This window comes from Leopardus geoffroyi, chromosome B3 (genome assembly GCF_018350155.1).
Source record: "Leopardus geoffroyi isolate Oge1 chromosome B3, O.geoffroyi_Oge1_pat1.0, whole genome shotgun sequence".
Taxonomy (NCBI): Eukaryota; Metazoa; Chordata; class Mammalia; order Carnivora; family Felidae; genus Leopardus; species Leopardus geoffroyi.
This window is the reverse complement of record NC_059337.1, coordinates 52,659,666-52,678,889: the sequence shown is the minus strand read 5'-3', so window position 1 is coordinate 52,678,889 and position 19,224 is coordinate 52,659,666. Positions and strand designations below refer to the sequence as shown.

The 19,224-nt window shown below is 37.7% G+C and overlaps 1 protein-coding gene and 1 long non-coding RNA gene across 3 annotated transcripts in view; one reads left to right on the top strand and one right to left on the bottom strand.

Annotated features, from left to right (window-relative positions):
• Nucleotides 1–19,224, bottom strand: part of LYSMD2 (LysM domain containing 2) — a 34,669-nt gene that overhangs the window by 14,846 nt on the left and 599 nt on the right. The window contains exon 1 of one of the 2 annotated variants that reach the window (XM_045449737.1): nt 33–483. The exons of the other annotated variant lie outside the window; for it this stretch is intronic. Within the exon in view, the coding sequence (XP_045305693.1) occupies nt 33–305 (273 nt within the window). The 5' untranslated portion in view covers nt 306–483. Of the gene's footprint in view, nt 1–32; nt 484–19,224 lie in introns of those variants that run through there. 2 annotated transcript variants of the gene reach the window in all.
• LOC123583018 lies at nt 483–17,338 on the top strand. Its single transcript, XR_006704700.1, has 2 exons — nt 483–971; nt 16,756–17,338. It is a non-coding gene; the product is annotated as an uncharacterized LOC123583018 (long non-coding RNA).

Genomic DNA, 19,224 nt, shown 5'->3' with positions numbered 1-19,224 from the left:
CAGCCCCAGCCGCCGCGGCGCGCCCTGCTCACCGTGACTCCGTATTTGAGCGCGATGCCCTGTAGTGTGTCGCCGGCGCGGACCCGGTGCTCCACATGGCGCTCGATGACGCCGGCGCCCAGCGGCGCCCGCACGCTGGCAGTGCTGCCGTACGAGCGGGTCTTGGTGCGGGCCAGGCTCAGCGACAGCTCGGCCTCCTCGGATTCCGAGCCCGAGCGCGAGCGCGCGGGCGGCGAGGGAGCCGAGGGCCGGGGGGCTCGGGGGCCGCCTTCCCGCAGGGACAGCGCGGGCGAGGAATCCGCCATGGGTCCTGCGGAGGCCGCCAGGTCGCGAAGCTAGCCAAGGGGGCGGCGCCTTCGCCGCCGCCGCCTCTTCCTCGGCCTCACAGGGGCTGCGGCAGGCCGTTCCGCGGGGGCGGCGGGCTGGAGGCCGCGGCGGGGAGCTGCGGTCCGGACATGGCGGGCGCCCCCTCCTGCGCGTCCCACCTTCCCCGGACGCACCTGCAAGCGGAAGAGCGAGACGAGCTCCCGCAGCTGCCCGGCAGACCGCCGCGGCTCCACCCTGCTTGCCGGTGCCGGGCAGGCCCTGCGGTGCCGGGAAGCGAGGCGCACTGAAGCCCGCGGCCGCGGGGACCGAGAGGGGCCCACCCTCAGGAGTCCTCGGCCCCGGGGGGGACCCTGCGCTGAGCCCACAGAGCCTAGCGAGAGCCCTGTCCCGACCACTACAAAACACCAAAGCTTTGCTCTGCTTCCTGTATTGATTCCCCAGCACGCCAGCTTTCTCAGACCTCCAAGCTGAAGGGTACTTCCCTCCCCTCACCCGACCACCCTGATGACCTCAAAGTCCACGTCACAGAAAACGTTAAGGCCACTGAACACACACAGATTCTCCAGGCCCATCTCAACATTTTGTGGGGGTCGAGGCCTTTAGGCATCATACCAGAAAGGACAGGCCTTTCAACTTTGAACCAGGTGGGTGACTTCAAACTAACCCTCCGGTTGTTTGGGTTTCACGCTTCCCTGCGCACCTGTGCCAATTTTAGTCCTGAGCTGCCAGGCACAAGTGATTAGTTACAGTCAATTCTCCTGGCTCACTAGCTGCATCCATTCTCGTGGCTCACTATTTAAAATACACTATCTGCACCCATCTTTTTTCTTCTCAGTTCCCTCTTTAATAGGCTGCAATAATAGCTGCCCAAAGTATTATCATTAAATCCACCAATGACCTCTTGTCTGTATTCTTCATCTGAACACTCTTCAACATTCTGACTTCTAACAGTATTCTACATAGAGTGGGTATGCATTTAATCAGAGTCTGATGCCACGATTTCTGTTCTACTCTGGACAGCTCTACAAGAGGAGGTACCCTATACGCAGGTCAGGAGACCGGAAGTGTAATTCATTGGCTGAAGTTTCTGTATGTCGCTGAGCTGGTCAGAGGCAAAGGAAGTAGAGCTTAGGAGACACCACAAAGGAGAGGAGAGGAGCAAGTGGCCCTAACATCATCCTCCCACTCAAAAATTCTTCATTGGCTCCCTGTGGACAATAGCATTAACGTAACTCATACTGGCACCCAAAGTATTGTTTCCATTTTTATTATCCATGCTCTGGCCATATCCTATCTACAACTTATCCTATATACATCCTGCCAGAAAGAGCCACTTGAACTTGCCCCTCTTTCCTACCTTTCTGTTTGCATATGCTATATGCCCCTGTAATGCCACTCTTCGAATACTGTCCATATTTTTCAAAAATTTAAAGCCCATCCCAAATGATACATCCTCCAAGAAATCTTTTCTGATTCTTCCCATGTGTCTCCCTCCCCTACCTGTCCAATTGTTATTGTTTCTCCATTGAACCCCAAGGCAGTTTGTACCTCTTGTTTAACATTTAACTTGTGTTTTGTGTCATATACTATCTCCTCTACACATGCTCCAGTGAGGTGTAACTACATCTCACCCATCTTTTTAGCACCAGAAGTACCTATCTTAGAGCCCTGAATAAAGCACAAGTAGTTAAATTGAGGTGTAATAAAAAGATCCTGGAAGGTAAAATGGATTCTTTACCAAGATTGTGCCATACATGAATTTTTGAGTAGTGTCCAGTGTGCCCATCTCAGAAACTATAAGAGAGGTGGAATGGCAGAGTTTCAATATATAATGAGGTCAGATAATACTTCAAGAAAAAGAAATAGTCCTCAAAGAATTTGTGGTCTAGTAGCAAGAGAGCATATAATGTGTCTTCCACTAAGGAAAAGTTTATAAGCACTGGAAGTTTTTTTTTTTTAATTGTTTTGATGTTTATTTATTTTTGAGGGAGAGAGAGAGACAGAGTACGAGCGGGGAAGGGGCAGAGAGAGAGGGAGACACAGAATCTGAGCTGTCAGCAGAGAGCCCAATGCGGAGCTCAAACTCAAGAACCATGAGATCATGACCTAAGCAGAAGTCAGATGCTTAACTGAAAGAGCCACCCAGGTGCCCCAAGCACTGGAAGTTTTTATTTGAAGATTAATGAACTGGATTATATGAAGTGTCATTTGGAAAAAGTTAATTGATTAATTGGGGAAATACTACAAGCTGTATTTCCCTTTTGGAAATTCACAATGAACATTAGAATACTGAAGGCTCTAGAAGGCCTCCAGTGGTAAAGTAAGCTATTGGATTTGGCTTAACACTGTATTTCCCAAGCTTGTTTGACCATGGAAACCCTCCTTCTCATAAATTTAGCAGTTTGGGAAAGGCTAAATTAAAGGGGTGAAATACAGGCCTAGATAAGGAACCAGAAAGATGACCTTGACAAGTCAGAGATTACCGAAAGATAGAACAGTAGGTACCAAAATAAGGGGCAGAAAATGAGTCAAGCAGGAAAAAAGACTAAGTGATGATCTCTTAATTACTTTACAAAATGACCAAGGCCTCTGTAAAAGTGCAAGTAAACAAAAAAAGTACCACCAAAAAATAGAGATTCAAAAGCCATCCCACTTCTCTCTCATAAAGGCAAATTTCTAAACTATCCCTAGTTATTTTCAATTTCACCAGCCCTAAGAAATCCTGGGTCATAAAACACCTCCAAATAAGTTATAAAATGCTCTGAAGTAAGTTCTATACAATCCTCAGAATTTTCTCCATGATTCCTTTTTGCGATCTTCACAAAAGTTTCCTGTAGATCTCAGGAATGAATCAGCTTGAATTCATACTTATTTGACATTTTATAATTAGGGTTCTTTGTGAGTTTTTTTTTCCATAGACATTGGGGCTGTTTGCAAATATTCAATCTTCCTGTAAGTTTTTTGATGATTTATCCATAATCCAAATGATAAAAGCTAGTATCTATAATTTGTGGATTAGAGTGAATTTTATATATATTTATTTCTCCTTCATCAACCAGAATGTCAATATTGGTGTTTTGTGTATCTACCTACAACACAGAGCAAACTTCACAATTAATGGTGAAGTATTAGAAGCATTTCCTTTGAGGTCAAGAATAAGAAAAGGAATGCTTCTAAGAGACTCTTAAAAACTGAGAACAAACTGAGGGTTGGTGGGGGTGGGAGGGTAGGGACGGTGAGTGATGGGTATTGAGGAGGGCACCTTTTGGGATGAGCACTGGGTGTTGTATGGAAACCAATTTGACAATAAATTTCATATATTGAAATAAATAAATAAATAATAAATAAAACTAAAAAAAAAAAAAAAGAAAAGGAATGCTTCTATTACTGTTTCTATTTAATTTTGTTCTGGAATCCCTAGTCAGTGCAGTAAGAAAAAGGAGAAAGGGAAAGGAAGGCTGAAAAGAAATAAACTGTTGTTTATTGAAAATAGACAACACTAAAATGTTTACACGCAATACAAATAATGTCTACATCGGAACTATCCAAACTTCAAAGTTATAAAATAAAAGATCAATATGCAAATATCAATTGCATCAACCAATCAGAAAATATATTGTGGAAAAGATGACCTTAAATATTTAGGAATAAAGTTAAGAAAATGAGAGCCTGCTTTACACGGAAAAACTATAAAATTCTACTGATAGATACAAAAGAAGATGCAAATAAAAGCAGAGATTTACCATGTTTATGGATGGGAAGATGCAAAATAATGAAAATATCATTTCCTTCCCAAACTAAAAATAAACTCATTGAAATTCCAACCAAGGGGCGCCTGGGTGGCTCAGTCGGTTGAGCGTCCGACTTCTGTTCAGGTCATGATCTCACGGTTTGTGAGTTTGAGCTCTGTGTCAGGCTCTGTGCTGACAGCTTGGAGCTTGGAGCCTGCTTCGGATTCTGTGTCTCCCTCTGTCTCTCTCTCTCTCTGCCCCTACCCCACTTGCACTCTGTCTCTGTCTCTCAAAAATGAATAAACATTAAAAAAAATTAAAAAAAAAATTCCAACCAAAATCCTTATAGGATTCTTCAAAGGACATGACAGGCCTATCTTAAAATTCATATGGAAGATAAGAGCTAAGAAGAGAAGATGTTTCTGAAGAACTGAGGAAGAGGGACTTACCTTCACAGCCATCAAGACTTGCAATGCAGCCATGAGAACTACACCATTGCGGTAGTGCTGCCAGAATAGACAAATATAACAAAGGGACAACGAAGAAAGCACAGAAACAGGCCCATCCATATCAGAGAAGTTAATCTATGACAATGAATGCTGTTGGCACAGTTAATCCTGTGGGAAAAAATCAAATTAAATATCTTCCATACCATGTATCAAAATCAGTTACAGATTGAAGATCTAATTGGAATCTTCTTTAACAAACTTTAACACTTTTAGAACAGTATCTTTATAACCTGGAGATAGCAAAAGATCTCTTAAGCAGGATACCAAATTACAAACCACAAAGAATAAAAAAAGGCTGGTAAATTCTATATATCAACATTAAAATTTTCTCTGCCTTGAAAGGTACCTTAAAAGTTGAATAGATAGGTATAAAATGGAAAAATATATTTGAATACATATAACTGACAAAGTATTATTATCCAGAATATATTAAAATGACTATGAGTTATAAAAAGACAAACACTAAAAAAATGATCAAAATTTTTCAGGAGATAAAACTCAAGTGGCCAACAAACCTAAGGAAATATAATGTTACCACTAAGCAAAGAAATTCAATTTAAAATTCAATTTCATAGGCATGAGATTAGCAAAAATTAAAGAACTGGACGGTTCTAAGTACTGGTGAAATTGTCAAACAAAAGGAAATCTCACATAGTGTTGGCAATATAAATCGGTGCAACTGCTTTAAAAAGCTACGTGATAATATCTAGTAAAGTCAAAGAAGCACCTATCTGGAGTTCTGGTTCTGGCAAGCTGGAAGGTCTCAGCTAGTATGAAGTCCTCCTACTACAAATATTTTCAATTTAGATTAATTTTTCAAATAAAATTCATAACTAGGCTGGCAATTTAAAAAGGGACAGCTTTATATATCAAAACAAGAGGAATTTGAAAGCTAGAACAAGAAACAACTTGCCTAAACTAATATATGAAGAAATAAAAAGTCTGAACAGTTGTTATAACCATTAAAGAAACTGGATCAGTACTAGAGTTAAAAATCTTGTTACCAAAAAAAAAAAAAAAAAAAAAAAAAAAAAGTCAGCCTCCAGAAGATCCTGTTGGAAGATTCTATCAACCTTTCAAGGAAAACACCAGTCCAATCTTATATAAACTCTTTCAGAGAACAAAAGTAGCAGGAACAATGCCCAAATCAGTTCAGTGTATAACCACACACCCAATCTTATAACTATGACCCAAACCAGCTGAGAAAGGCATCCCACTCAGAAACATGGATCTAAGAATCTTAAGACATTGTGAAGCCAAATCAAGCAATGCTTACAAAAAATAATCCATCACAAACATGGACTTTATCCCAGAAATCCAAGGGTGCCTTAATATTAAAACATTAATAGATTAAATGACAGAATAGATGGAACCGAGAAATGAATCTAAGAAAGGATAAGACCTTTAAAAAGAAAAGAGTTTTAAGTTTATTAAAACATATTAAAGAAGACTTAAATGAAAAAAAAAACCCACTATGCTATGTTTATAGACAGGAAGACTCAAAATACAAATTGATCTGTATCTTCTGTGCAGCAGCAATTAATATCCCAATATAGGTTTGCAAGAAACATGACAAGCTAATTCTACAGGTGATATGGAAGAGCAAAGACCCACAGACAGCCAAGATACTTCTGAAGAATAAGCAAAGGGAAACTGCCTTACCAGACATCAAGAATTATTATGGAGCAATATTTAGGACAGGATGTTATTCATGCTGGGAGACTAATGGATACCAATAGTGCATCCAGAAATAGAATCATAAATGTATGAGAACTTCATCTATGACACAGGTGGCAGTGTAGATCACTGGGAATGGCTATGAAATAGAAGACTTCAGGACAATTGGTCATCCCCATGCTAGATCTCCACTTCCTACCACATACAAAATTTAACTTACGATGGATTACAGACTTCAATATGAAAGATAAAACTTTTAAAACCTTCAGAAGAATATACAGAAAAATATCCAAATGATCTCAGGATAAGAAAATACTTCTTGGGGCACATGGGTGGCCCAGTGAGTTAAGCACCAACTTCCGCTCAGGTCATGATCTCACGGTTCATGAGTTGGAGCCCTGCTTTGGGCTCTGTGCTGACAGCTCAGAGTCTGGAGCCTGCTTCAGATTCTGTGTCTCCCTCTCTCTCTGTCCTTCCCCTGCTCACACTCTGTCTCTGCCTCTCAAACATGAATAAACATTAAAAAAAAAAAACCAGAAAATACTTATTTATCAAGACAAAAAAGCATTATTCATAAAAGATTGGTAAGCATGAGAACATTAAAATTAAGAACTTCTGCTAACAAAAAGATACCTTAAAGAAAAATTAAATTAGCAGCTAGAAGAAGATACAGATGTCCCAGGAAACAAAAACATTTGAATAAAATCTTTGAATTGTACTTTAGTATTCAAACCCTAGCTAACTCTTAATTTTTTTAATGTTTTTATTTATTTGGGGGAAGGAGGCAGAGAGAGAGAGAGCGGGGCAGAGGATCTGAAGCAGGTTTTGCTCTGACAGCAGTGAGCCTAATGTAGGATTCGACCTACCAACCAAGGTCATGACCTGATCCAAAGTTGGATGCTCAACCAACTGAGCCACCTTGGTGCTCCAAACTCTAGCTAAGTTTTACATGAAAATCAGGAACCAAATAGATTCTGAAAATCTAGGTATTCTTCATTATTTGAACTTAGGCTATCTGAATTTAAAAAGTGCATAAATACTGATAACAAAGAATGTTTTATTTGTAACATATACAACCAAAGGTTAATATCTAGAATATTTTAAAAGCTAACTCCTACATAACAAACAAAAAAAACCAAATACCTCAATGGCACAACTAGAATTTTATAGAAGAAAAAAATCTTAGTGGTAAATAAACATATGAAAAATGCTCAACCTCATTAATAATCAGAAAAATTCACCTTAAGGCCACAAAGAGTAACTATTTTATGTTCATCAGATTGGCAAAAGTTTGGCAAGACCAGTTATTATTGGTGAAGGTAGGATTCTATGCAGTGCTGGGACAAGTACAATTGGTACAATCACCTTGAAAAGCACTCTACCATTATCTTGCAAAACTGTACATGTTCATTTCTACAAATCAGAAATTCCAAAACTAGAAACTGTACATGCCCTGTTGAAAACCTTGCACCTATACACCAGGAAACATGAGAATGTCCATTGTAGCAATGTTCAGAATAACAAAAAACAGGAAACAATTACACATCAAAAGCAGAATAGATAAGCAAATTGTGCTAAAGTTATATAATTGCATGGTTGAACAGCTTTTTTGAGAAATAAGTCACATGCCATACAATTCATCCATTTAAAGTATGTGAGTCAATGGTTTTTTGCATATTCATATAACATTAGCTTTTTTTTTAGTTGTGGTAAAATATATAAAACATAAAATTACTTAAAAAATGTTTTTGATGTTTATTTTTTGAGAGAGAGAGAAACAGAGCATGAGTGGGGTAGGGGCAGAGAGAGAGGGAGACACAGAATCTGAAGCAGGCTCCAGGCTCTGAGCTGTCATGACAGCATAGCGCATAACGTGGGGCTTGAACTCATGGACTGGAAGATCATGACCTGAGCCGAAGTCAGATGCTTAACCAACTAAGACACCCAAGTACCCCTAAAACTAACTACTTTAACCATTTTAAAAAAGATTTTAAGTAAGCTCTACACCCTGTGTGGGGGTTGAACTCATGACCCTGAGATCAAGAGTCACATGCTTTACTGAGGCAGCCAGATGTCCCCACTTTAACCATTTTTAAGTATACAATTTGGTAGCATTAATTACATTCACAGTGTAGTGTAACCATCACCACTGTCTATTTCTAAAACCTTTCATCACTTCAAACAGAAACTGTAACAGCTAAGCAATAACTCCCCATTTTTGCCTTTCCCAGTCCCCAGTCACCTCTAATCTACTGTCTCTATGAATTTGCCTATTCTAGATATTTCATCTAAGTAGAAACTTAGAATATTTGTCCCTTTGTGTCTGGCTTATTTTATTTAGCATAACATCCTTCATGAAGGCTCATCCATACTGTAATATGTATCTGAACTTCATTCAGATGAACCTAGAGGGTATTATAAGTAAAATAAGTCAGACTAAGAAAGACAAATACTATATAATTTCCCTTATATGTGGAATCTAGGAAAGAAAGAAGGAAGGAAGGAAGGAAGGAAGGAAGGAAGGAAGGAAGGAAGGAAGGAAGGAAGGAAAGAAAGAAAGAAGAAAGAAAAAAGAAAAAGAAAAAGGAAGGAAGGAAGGAAGGAAGGAAGGAAGGAAGGAAGGAAGGAAGGAAGGAAGGAAGACTCATAAATACAGAGAACTGGTGGTTACTAGAAAGGTGGGCATGGGGGATGGATGAAATAGGTAAAGGGGATTAGGAGGTACGAATTTGCAGCTCTAAAGTAAACAAGTCACAGAGATGAAAACCAAAGTATAGGAAATAAAGCTAATAATACTGTATTAGGCTGTATGGTGACAGATGGTAACTACACTTACGGTAAACACTGGGTAAAGAATTATTGAATCACTATGTTGTACACCTGAAACTAATATAGCATTGTCAAATACATTTAAATAACAAAAATGTTTTTAAAAGAACTTCATTTCTTTTTATGGCTGAAAAATATTCCATTGTATGGATATATCACATTTTGTTTTTCCATTTATCTGTTGATGAACAATTGGGTTGTTTCCAACTTATGGCTATTGTAAATAATGCTGCAATGAACACTGATATATAAGTATCTGTTCAAGTGCTTGCTTTCAGTTTCTCTGGACAGATACTCTGGAGTGGAATTGCTGGGTCATATGGTAATTCTATGTTTAGGTTTTTGAGGAACCGCCTGTTTTTTATAGCCCTTGTAGCATTTTACATTCCCACTGTTAACATGTGAGGGTTCCAACTTCCCCACATCTTTGCCAACAAATATTTTTTCCTCACTTTGTGGCTTGCCTTTTCATTCTTTTGACAGTGTCCTTCTGAGAGCAGAGGTTTTCAACTTTAATCAAGTGCAACTTACCAATTTTGTCTTTCATGGATCTACTGTTGGTGTTGTCTAAAAAGCCCTTGCCAATTTCAAAGTCACCTAGATTTTTTCCTACGTTATCTTCTAGAAGTTTTGTAGTTTTGTGTTTTGTATTTAGATCGCTCATCCATCTTGAGTTAATTTTTGTGAACAGCAAAAAGTCGGAACACTTTTGGGTGTTCAATTGGGTGTCTAATTGTTCCAGCACCATTTGATGAAAAGACTATCCTTTTTTTTTTTTTTTAATTTCTTTTAATGTTCACTTATTTTTGAGAGAGAGACACAGTGTAAGCAGGGAAGAGGCAGAGAGACAGAGGGAGACACAGAATCTGAAACTGGCTCCAGGCTTCAAGCTGTCAGCACAGAGCCCAATGTGGGGCTCAAACTCACAAGCCATGAGATCATGCCCTGAGCTGAAGTCAGACACTCAACCAACTGGGCTACCCAGGCGCACCAAGGCTATCCTTTCTTCATCAAATTTCCTTTGCTTCTTTTTCAAAGATGAGATAACCATATTTGTATGAGTCTATTTCTGGGGTCTCTGTTCTGTTCCATTGATTTATTTGTGTTTCACCAATACCACATTATCTTGACTACAGTAGCTTTACAGTAATTCTTGAAGCTGAGTAGTGTAAGTTCTTTGACTTTGTTCTCCTTCAGTATTGTATTGGCTATTCTGGATCTTCTGTCTTTCCATATAAATTTTGGATTATTGTTTTTAAGTTTATTTATTTATTTTTAGGAGGGGCGGGGCAAAGAGAGTGGGAGAGACAGAATCCCAAGCAGGCTCTGTGCTCTGAGCACAGAGCCCGACATGGGGTTCAATCTCACGAACCGTGAGATCATGACCTGAGCCAAAATCAAGAGTCAGATGCTTAACCAACTAAGCCATCCAGGTGCCCTTTTCTATATAAATTTTGGAATCAGTTTGTTGACATCTACAAAATAACCTGCTGGGATTTTGATTGCATTGCATTAAATCTACAGGTCAAACTGAGAAGAATGGACATCCTAACAATATTGAGTTTTTCTCTCCATGAACATGAAATATCTCGTCATTTATTTAGATCTTCTTTGATTTCTTTCATCAGAGTTTTGTTGTTTCCTTTCACATAGATATTATAAATATACCTAAGTATTTTTTCTTTCTTTGCTTTTTTGTGGGGAGGAGGGTACTAATGTAAATGGTGTTGCATTTTTAATTTCAACTTCCAATTATAGGAAAGCAATTGACTTCTGTATAGGTTTTATCTACAACCTTGTTATAATGACTTAGTAGTTCCAGGGTTAATTTGTTTGTTTTTTCGATGATTATTTGGGATTTCCTACATAAAAATTATGCATCTATAAACAAAGACAGTTTTACTTTTTCCTTCCCAATCTGTATATAACCTTCCCCCAACCCTTCTTCTCACATTGCATTAACTATGACTTCTAGTCAATGTGGAATAGAAACGGCAAGAGGAGGGATACCTCAGTGGCTCAGTCAGTTAAGCATCCAACTTTGGCTCAGGTCATGATCTTGAAGTTCTTGAGTTCGAACCCCAAGTCAGCCTCTGTGCTAACAGCTCAGAGCCTGGAGCCTGCTTCAGATTCTATGTCTCCCTCTCCCTCTCTCTCTGCCCCATCCCCACTCACACCCTGCCTCTCTCTCTCTCTCTCTCTCTCTCTCTCAAAAAATAAACATAAAAAAAAAAAAGAATTGGCAAGAGGAGACAACCTTGCCTAGTTTCTGATCCTAGGGGAAAAGTATCTCACTTCTCATCATTAAGTATCATGCGATCTGTATTTTTTTTTTTTTTTTTTTTTTTAGCCATTGTTTTTCATATTAAGGAAGTTCTGGGAGCTTTTTATCCTAGTTTTCTGGGAGCTCTATTCCTAGTTTTTCTGGGAGCTTTTTATCATGAATGAAGGTTGAATTTTGTTCAATGCTTTTTCTGTATCTATTGATATGATTACATGATTGTTTTCTTTAGCCTGTTGATTTAATGGATTACATTAGTTTTTTTTGAATGTTGAACCAGACCTGTATACCTGGAAAAAATCCCACTTGGTCATAATGGATCATTCTCCCTATACATTGTTAAATTCAATCTATTAATATTTTGTTGAAGACTTTTGCCTCTATTTTTATGAAAGATATCGGTCTGTAATTCCTTTCTTGTAATGTCTTTGGTTTTGTTATTAGGGTAATACTGGCCTAACAGAGTGAATAAGGAAGTATTCTCTGTGCTTCCATTTTCTGGAAGACATACAGAGAATTGGTATCATTTCTTTCTCAAATGCTTGGTAGAATTCACAGGGAAACCATCTAGGCCATGATAATAAAGACTATAGTAGAAATAAATTAAATGGAGACTAGAAAAACAATAGAGAAAAGGGGGAAAAAAGTTGGTTCTTTGAAAAGATCAACAAAATTGACAAATCTTTAGCTAGACTGACCAAGAGAAAAAGAGAAAAGACTCACATACTAAAATTAGGAGTATAAGAGGGGACATCACCATTGACTTTACAGAAATAAAAAAGATAATAAATACTATGAAGAATTATATGCCAATAAAGTAGATAACTTAGATGAAATGAATAAATTCCTAGGAAGACATAAACTAATGAAACTGACTCAAGAAGATATACATATTCTTTTTTTTTAAGGTTATTAATTTTGAGAGAGAGTGTGCATGCAAGCAGAGGAGGGGCAGAGAGAGAGAGTGAGAGAGGTTCTACACTCTCAGTGCGCAACCCAATGTAGGGCTCAAACCCACGAAACACGAGACAATGACCTGAGCCAAAATCAAGAGCCAGACCCCCAACCAACTGAACCACCCAGGTGTCCCTACGTATTCCGAATATATGTAGAAAAAGCAAAGAGACTGAATTAGTAATTTTGAAATTTCCAACAGAGAAAAGCCAAGGCCGAAAGGCTTCATGAGTTAATTCTACTTAACATTTAAAGAATTAATACCAATTCTTCACAAATACTTCCAAAAAATAAGAGGGAATACTTTCTAACTCATTCTATAGGGCCAATATTACTCTGATACCAAAACTAATTAAAGACATAAAAAGAAAACTGCTGACAAACATTTCTCATAAATATGGAGGTAAAAATTCTCCGCAAAATATTAGCAAATCAAATCCATCAACATGTAAAAAGGATTATATACCATGGCCAGATGGGATTTAACCTAAGAAAGTTCATTGAACATCTGAAATATCAATATAATATACCATATTAATAAAACAAAGGGAAAACCCCAGATGATCATCTTTATGGATACAGAAAAAAAAATTGGTGAAATCCAACACCCTTTCATGATAAAACTATCAAACAAAGTAGGAATAGGCAGAAACCTCAAACTGATAAAGGATACTTATGAAAAGATACCATCAAGAAAGTGAAAAAAAAAAGAATGGGAGAAAATATATGCAAATCACATGTCTGATAAAAGATATATAACCAGAACATATTTAAAAAAAAAAAAAAAACTTTTACAGATCAACAATGAGAAGACAACCCAATTAAAAAGAGACATTAAGAAAATAATCCCATTTACAACTGCATCATAAAGAATAAAATACCTAGAAATAAATTTAACCAAGGAGGTGAAAGGCCTGCACTCTGAAAACTATAACACATTGAAGGAAGAAGCTGAAGATGACACAAATAAATAGAAAGATGTGTTATGCTCATGGATTGGAAGAAATAATAGTTTTTAAATGTTTATACTGCCCAAAGTAATCTACAGATTTGATGTAATCTCTATCAAAATATTCATAGTATTTTGCACAGAACTAGAACAAAAAAATCCTAAAATATTTATGGAACCACAATAGACTCCCAATAGCCAAAGCAATCTTGAGAAAGGCAAAGCTGGAGGTATCTATAATCCCAGATTTCAAACTGTACTACAAAGCTATTGTAATCAAAACAGTGCAGTATTGACACAAGAATAGACACATCGATCAATGGAATAGAATTGAAAGCCCAGAAATAAACCCATATTTATAAGGCCAATTAGTCTAGGACAAAGGAGGCAAGAATATACACTTGGGGAAAAAAATCTCTTCAATAAATGGTGTTGGGAAAACCAGACAGCTACATGCAAAAGAATAAAACTGGGCCACTTTCTTACAGCATGCTCAAAAATAAACTCAAAATGGATTAAAGACCTAAATTTAAGACCTGAAACCATAAGACTCCTATAAGAAAAATAGGCAATAAACTCTCAGACATTAGCCTTAGCAATATTTTTCTGGATCCATCTCCTTAGGCAAGGCAAACAAAAGCAAAAACAAACAATTGAGACTACATCATACTAAAAAACTTTTGCACAACAAACCATCAACAAAATGAAAACACAACTTTCTGAATGGGAGAAGATATTTGTAAATGCTATATCCAATAAGGAGCTAGTATTCAAAGAATATGTAGAACTTCTACAACTCAACACTAAAAAGACAATTCAATTTAAAAATGGGCAGAGGACCCAAAGAGACATCTTTCTAAAGAAGACATACAGATGACCAACAGACACGTGGAAAGATGCTTAACATCACTAGTCATCAGGGAAAGACAAATCAAAACCACAAGGAGCACCTCACACTAGTCAGAATGGCTAGTATCAAAAAGACAAGAAAAAACAAGTGTTGCCAAGGATGTGGAGAAAAGGGAAAACTTATGCACTGTTGGTGGGAATATAAATTGGTGCAACCTCTATGGAAAACAGTACATGGAGGTTCCTCAAAAAATTAAAAATAGAAATACCACAAAATCCAGTAATTCCACTACTAGGTATTTACTCAAAGGAAACAAAAATACTAGTTCAAAAATAATATTCACCCCTATGTTTATTGCAGCATTATTTACATGAGTCAAGATATGGAAGCAACCTAGGTATCCATCAATAGTGAATGGATAAAGGAGATGTGGTGTATATACACAATGGAATATTACTCAGCCATAAAAAGAATGAAATCTTGCCATTCATGATAACATGGGTAGACCTAGAGAGTAGCGTGACAAGTAAAATAAGTCAGAGAAAGAGAAATACTATATGATCTCACTCACATGTGAAATCTAAAACACAAAACAAACAGAAACAAACTCATAAATTCAAAGAACTGATGTTTGCCAGAGAAGAGAGGTGTCAGGGGATAGATGAAACAGGTAAAGAGAATTACAAGGTACAAGCATCTGGTTATAAAATAAGTAAGTCACAGGATGAAAGTACAACACAGGGAATATAGTCAATAATATTGTAATATCTTTGTATGGCAACAGATGGTAACTAAATTTGTGGTGAACATTTCATAATGTATAGGATTGTCAAATCACTATGTTGTACACCTGGAAAAAAAATGCAAAGGATTTAAATAGAAATATCTCCAAAGGAGATATAAAAATGGCCAATAAGCACATTAAAAAAAAATGCTTATCATTAGTCATTAGAGAAATGCACATCAAAATCACAATGGGCTACTACTTCACATTCACTGGAATGGCTATAATAAAAACAAAAAAGACAGACATTAACAAGTGATGGCAAAGATATGGAGAAATTGGAACCCTCATACATTACTGGTAAAAATGTCAAATGGTTCAGCTGCTTTGGAAAACAGTTTGGCTGTTCCTCAAAATGCTAAAAATAAAGTTACCACATGACCTACCAATTCTATACATAGGTATATACCCAAGAGAAATGAAAACATGTCTATACAAAATGTACACAGATAGGCATAGCAGCATTATCCATAATATCCAAAATGTGGAATCAACCTAAATGTCCATCAACTGACAAATAAAGAAAATGTGGCACATCCATAGAGTAGGATGTTATTTGGCCATAAAAAAAAAATAAGGTACTGATATATGTTACAACATGGATGAACCATGAAACCATTACGTTAAGTGAAAGAAGGAGTCACAAAACACCACATATCTCATTTATGTGAAAAGTCCAGAACAAGCAAATCCAGAGAAGGCAAAATAGATTAGCAGTTTCCAGGGTCTGGCATTATGGGGGGAGGGGGAATAATGTCAGCTAATGTGCATGGGGTTTTTGGGGGGGATTTTGAAAATGTTCTAAAGTCAGATTGGGTGATAATTAACTCTGTGTGTGTACTAAAAACCATCAAATTGTATACTTTAAAAAGGTGAATTTATCATAAATTAAATATATCTCAATGAAGCTGTTTTGAAAAATGTAGAGAGAATGGGTGCATCACCCAGCTTCAATCATTATCAACTCATGGCCAATCTTGTTTCATCTATACCCTGATGCTGCCACCCTACTACCACTCCCACACTGGATTATTTTTAAAGTACCCAGATATTATTTCTTCTTCAAATATTCAGTATTTTTTCACTAATATCCAGTAGTATCTTTCCAAAAGATAAGGACTCTTTAAAAACAATATGGTACCATTATCACATCTAAAAAATTTAAAATATCTTAATATAATCAAATATCCTATATTCTAATGTCCCTCAGTTCTCTCATAAATGTGATGTTTTAGACAGCTGCTTTGTGCAAATCAAGATGTACCACGCATTGTATTTCATTATTTGTCTCTTACGTTTCTGTGTATCCATAAACTCTCCCTCTTTTATTTTTCTTGCAATTATTGAAGAAGTGGGTTGTCGTGTAGAGTTTCCCACATTCTGGATTTTGCTGATTGCATTCCTGTGATGTCATTTAACATGGTCACTATTATATAGTGATTCACTTCTAGATGCCTGCTGCCAGGTACACTATAAATGTGAATTAATTCATAGTGCATCAACATAGTTGCCACTCCTGCAGTGCTTACTAAGCACCATGTCCTTTGTAGCATCCTTGACACAAATTATCCTATTTAATCTGTATAACAACCCAGTGTGGTATGTATTATTGTCCCCAGTCTAGAGATAAAGAAAATGAAGCTTAGAGAGGTTTAAAAAAATTGATCACAGTCAACCAGGCAGTAAATATTTGGGTTCAAACCCAGGTCTGTCTGATGTTATAACCCATACTTCTATCTATTATGTGATAATATCCCCATCCTTTGCCTGCGGCTGTAGTTGTTGTTTGCTTTTATTAACTCTGAGAAGCAGACCTTCAGTCCATTCAAAGAATTCACTTTTACCTTTCATTTGTAACATGTAGGATGGTTTCAGCTTGAAGTAACAGAAAAATCCATCTCAAACTGACTCATCAATACGGATATTTATTATCTCATATAACAAGAAATCTACAAGCGGGGCAGCACCAGTTCTGATTGATTTACTGACTAAACAACAACATCACAGACCCAGGGTCATTCTGACTCTTTACTGTGCCATCATCGGTGTGCTGGCTTCCTAAAGGGCCACTTTCAGATAACACGGCCAGATGCAACAACATCAGTGGAGATGGTGGCATGTTTCCCTATATGTCTCTGTTGAAGAGCAAGAAAATCTTTCCCGGAAGGCTTTCACAGACCTCTCCTCAGGTCTCACATACCAGAACTGGTTTGCATGCCCACCCCAACTTCTCACTGGCCAGTCAAAAGGATCTTGCCCGTGATAGTTTAGGAGTGTACCTCTGAGATGGTAATAGGGTCGCCTTCCCTAATAGGTAAACACGGCTATACAGACTTCTGTAAAGAAGGAAGAGACGTGAATGGATGTTGAGTATCTGCTATATGTTCCTAATGAGGTATACTACATATTCCACTGTGAATAATGAAAATATTTCATTATAACTGCCACACAGAATTTTTTACTTTGTGTCAAGTGACATTTACTGTTGACATATCAGCTTCCTCACCTACACAAAGACATTAGATAAGATTATATGTAAGGTCCCTTCCAGCTCTACCTGTTTCAATTTTACATTTGCATTTTCTAAAAAGTTGAAAGTTAAACCTACAATATGGTCCAAAAATGATGAGGGGTTTCAGCTGATAAGTCATAGGTATGACTGACATCCATTTTTCCCTTAAAAAGTTTTAGATGTAGATATTAGATTTAAAGAACTAAACAAACTGGAACTGATCATATCTTTCCATTAAGTTTCAACTTTAAAAATAGAAATGTTCATTGTCGTACCTTTCTGCCCCATCCATTAACATCTACTAGCTTCTAGCCCTCATGGTACAGAGATTGATTAGAAGTTCTTTTTCACAACTTACTGTCTTTAATTTGGTGTCAGCATCCTCCTGGAGCTGGTGCATGGCTCTGGGACTGTCACAGAGCTCTAATATCTTTGCTTTGGCTGCCAACTATGACTTTTACTTAAGAAACCATTTCTATGCCTGCTTCCTGTTGCAGTCTTCATCTGAAGTAATGCTCCATTCATTTTATCACACGCAGACGTTTTCCTTGTGGGGAACCACAAGAAACCAAAAGAGAAAGATGGTACATCACTGAGTATCTTTCATATATCGAACCTTTTCTACTCTTTCTTCCAATCTGAATAAAACTGTTTTATTATTTTCAGCTTATGCCTATCATCAACTTTCTCTGGGGAAACTGTTGGCTTGATCTGTAAGTAGTCCTGTTCTTATTTAACAGAGGCTATGACTTATGATAAATGCACAACATAAAAAAGTCAAAGATATCATGTCACATAGGATACGTGGAATAACAAATGACAAGAAAACTTGGGAACATGATTTCAGCTGATTTGGTCATGCCTCCATTTCATTTCACTCTTTCCAGATCAGATGTGTCATTCTGGTGAGGAGGCAGTCCATTACTACAGTTGATAGTGGAAATCCCACTGGTCTCTCAGTCAGTATCCCCTGTCTGCCAATGTTCATCATGCTAGTTCCAAGAGCCTTAGAGAATTAACTTTGTTTTCTGATTCAGCCCACCTTCTGGAGGAAGGCATGGCCCTATTTTGAAATGTACAAAGGAAAGACAGGGCTAACCCTCTTCCGGGGCAGGGTGGAAGGAGAGAAGATAGGCTTAATGATCTACCAGGTGACCTTGAGTAAGTCATATCACTTCTCTGTGCCTCTAAGAAATCGGGGGAAAATTCTCATTTTGTATCTCACAGATTGTTGCCAAAATCAAGTAAGAACATTGAGTAGGAAAGTATTTTCACAAATGCAAAGTTGTGTTATTATTTTCAAATATGGAATTTCCTCTGTGGTTTTGTTTTTTGGTGGTTTGGTTTTGGGGTTTTTTGTTTTGGGGATGTTTTGGTTTTTTCTTTTTTCCACATGATAACTGCACAAGTCATGCTAGATCAGGATGCTGTTTCACCTCGATTCACCCTTTGCCTATTTCAGGCAGATTACACCAGCAATGCTGCATCCATCCCTTTGGTTTATTTCCCTTCCACCACATCCCTAAGATGCAAATCTCATCATAATGTAAAATACTGCAAAGCAGCCACTTACAAAACTCAACATACTTTTACAGTTGAGATAAATGCTATATACAAGAGTTGCAGTAGAAGTATGCAAAAAGCATTCAAAAAGGAGAGACAGCACATCTAATTAGAGAAAGCTTCTGGAAGATAACCCCATTATGCCATATATTTGAGTAATTTCTGTCTTTGTCCTATGTCACCCCACCCCACCCGACTTTCATGCTTCAGAGACAAGACTGTATTTTCTCTATCTTTCTAGCGCCCAAGAACCTGGCA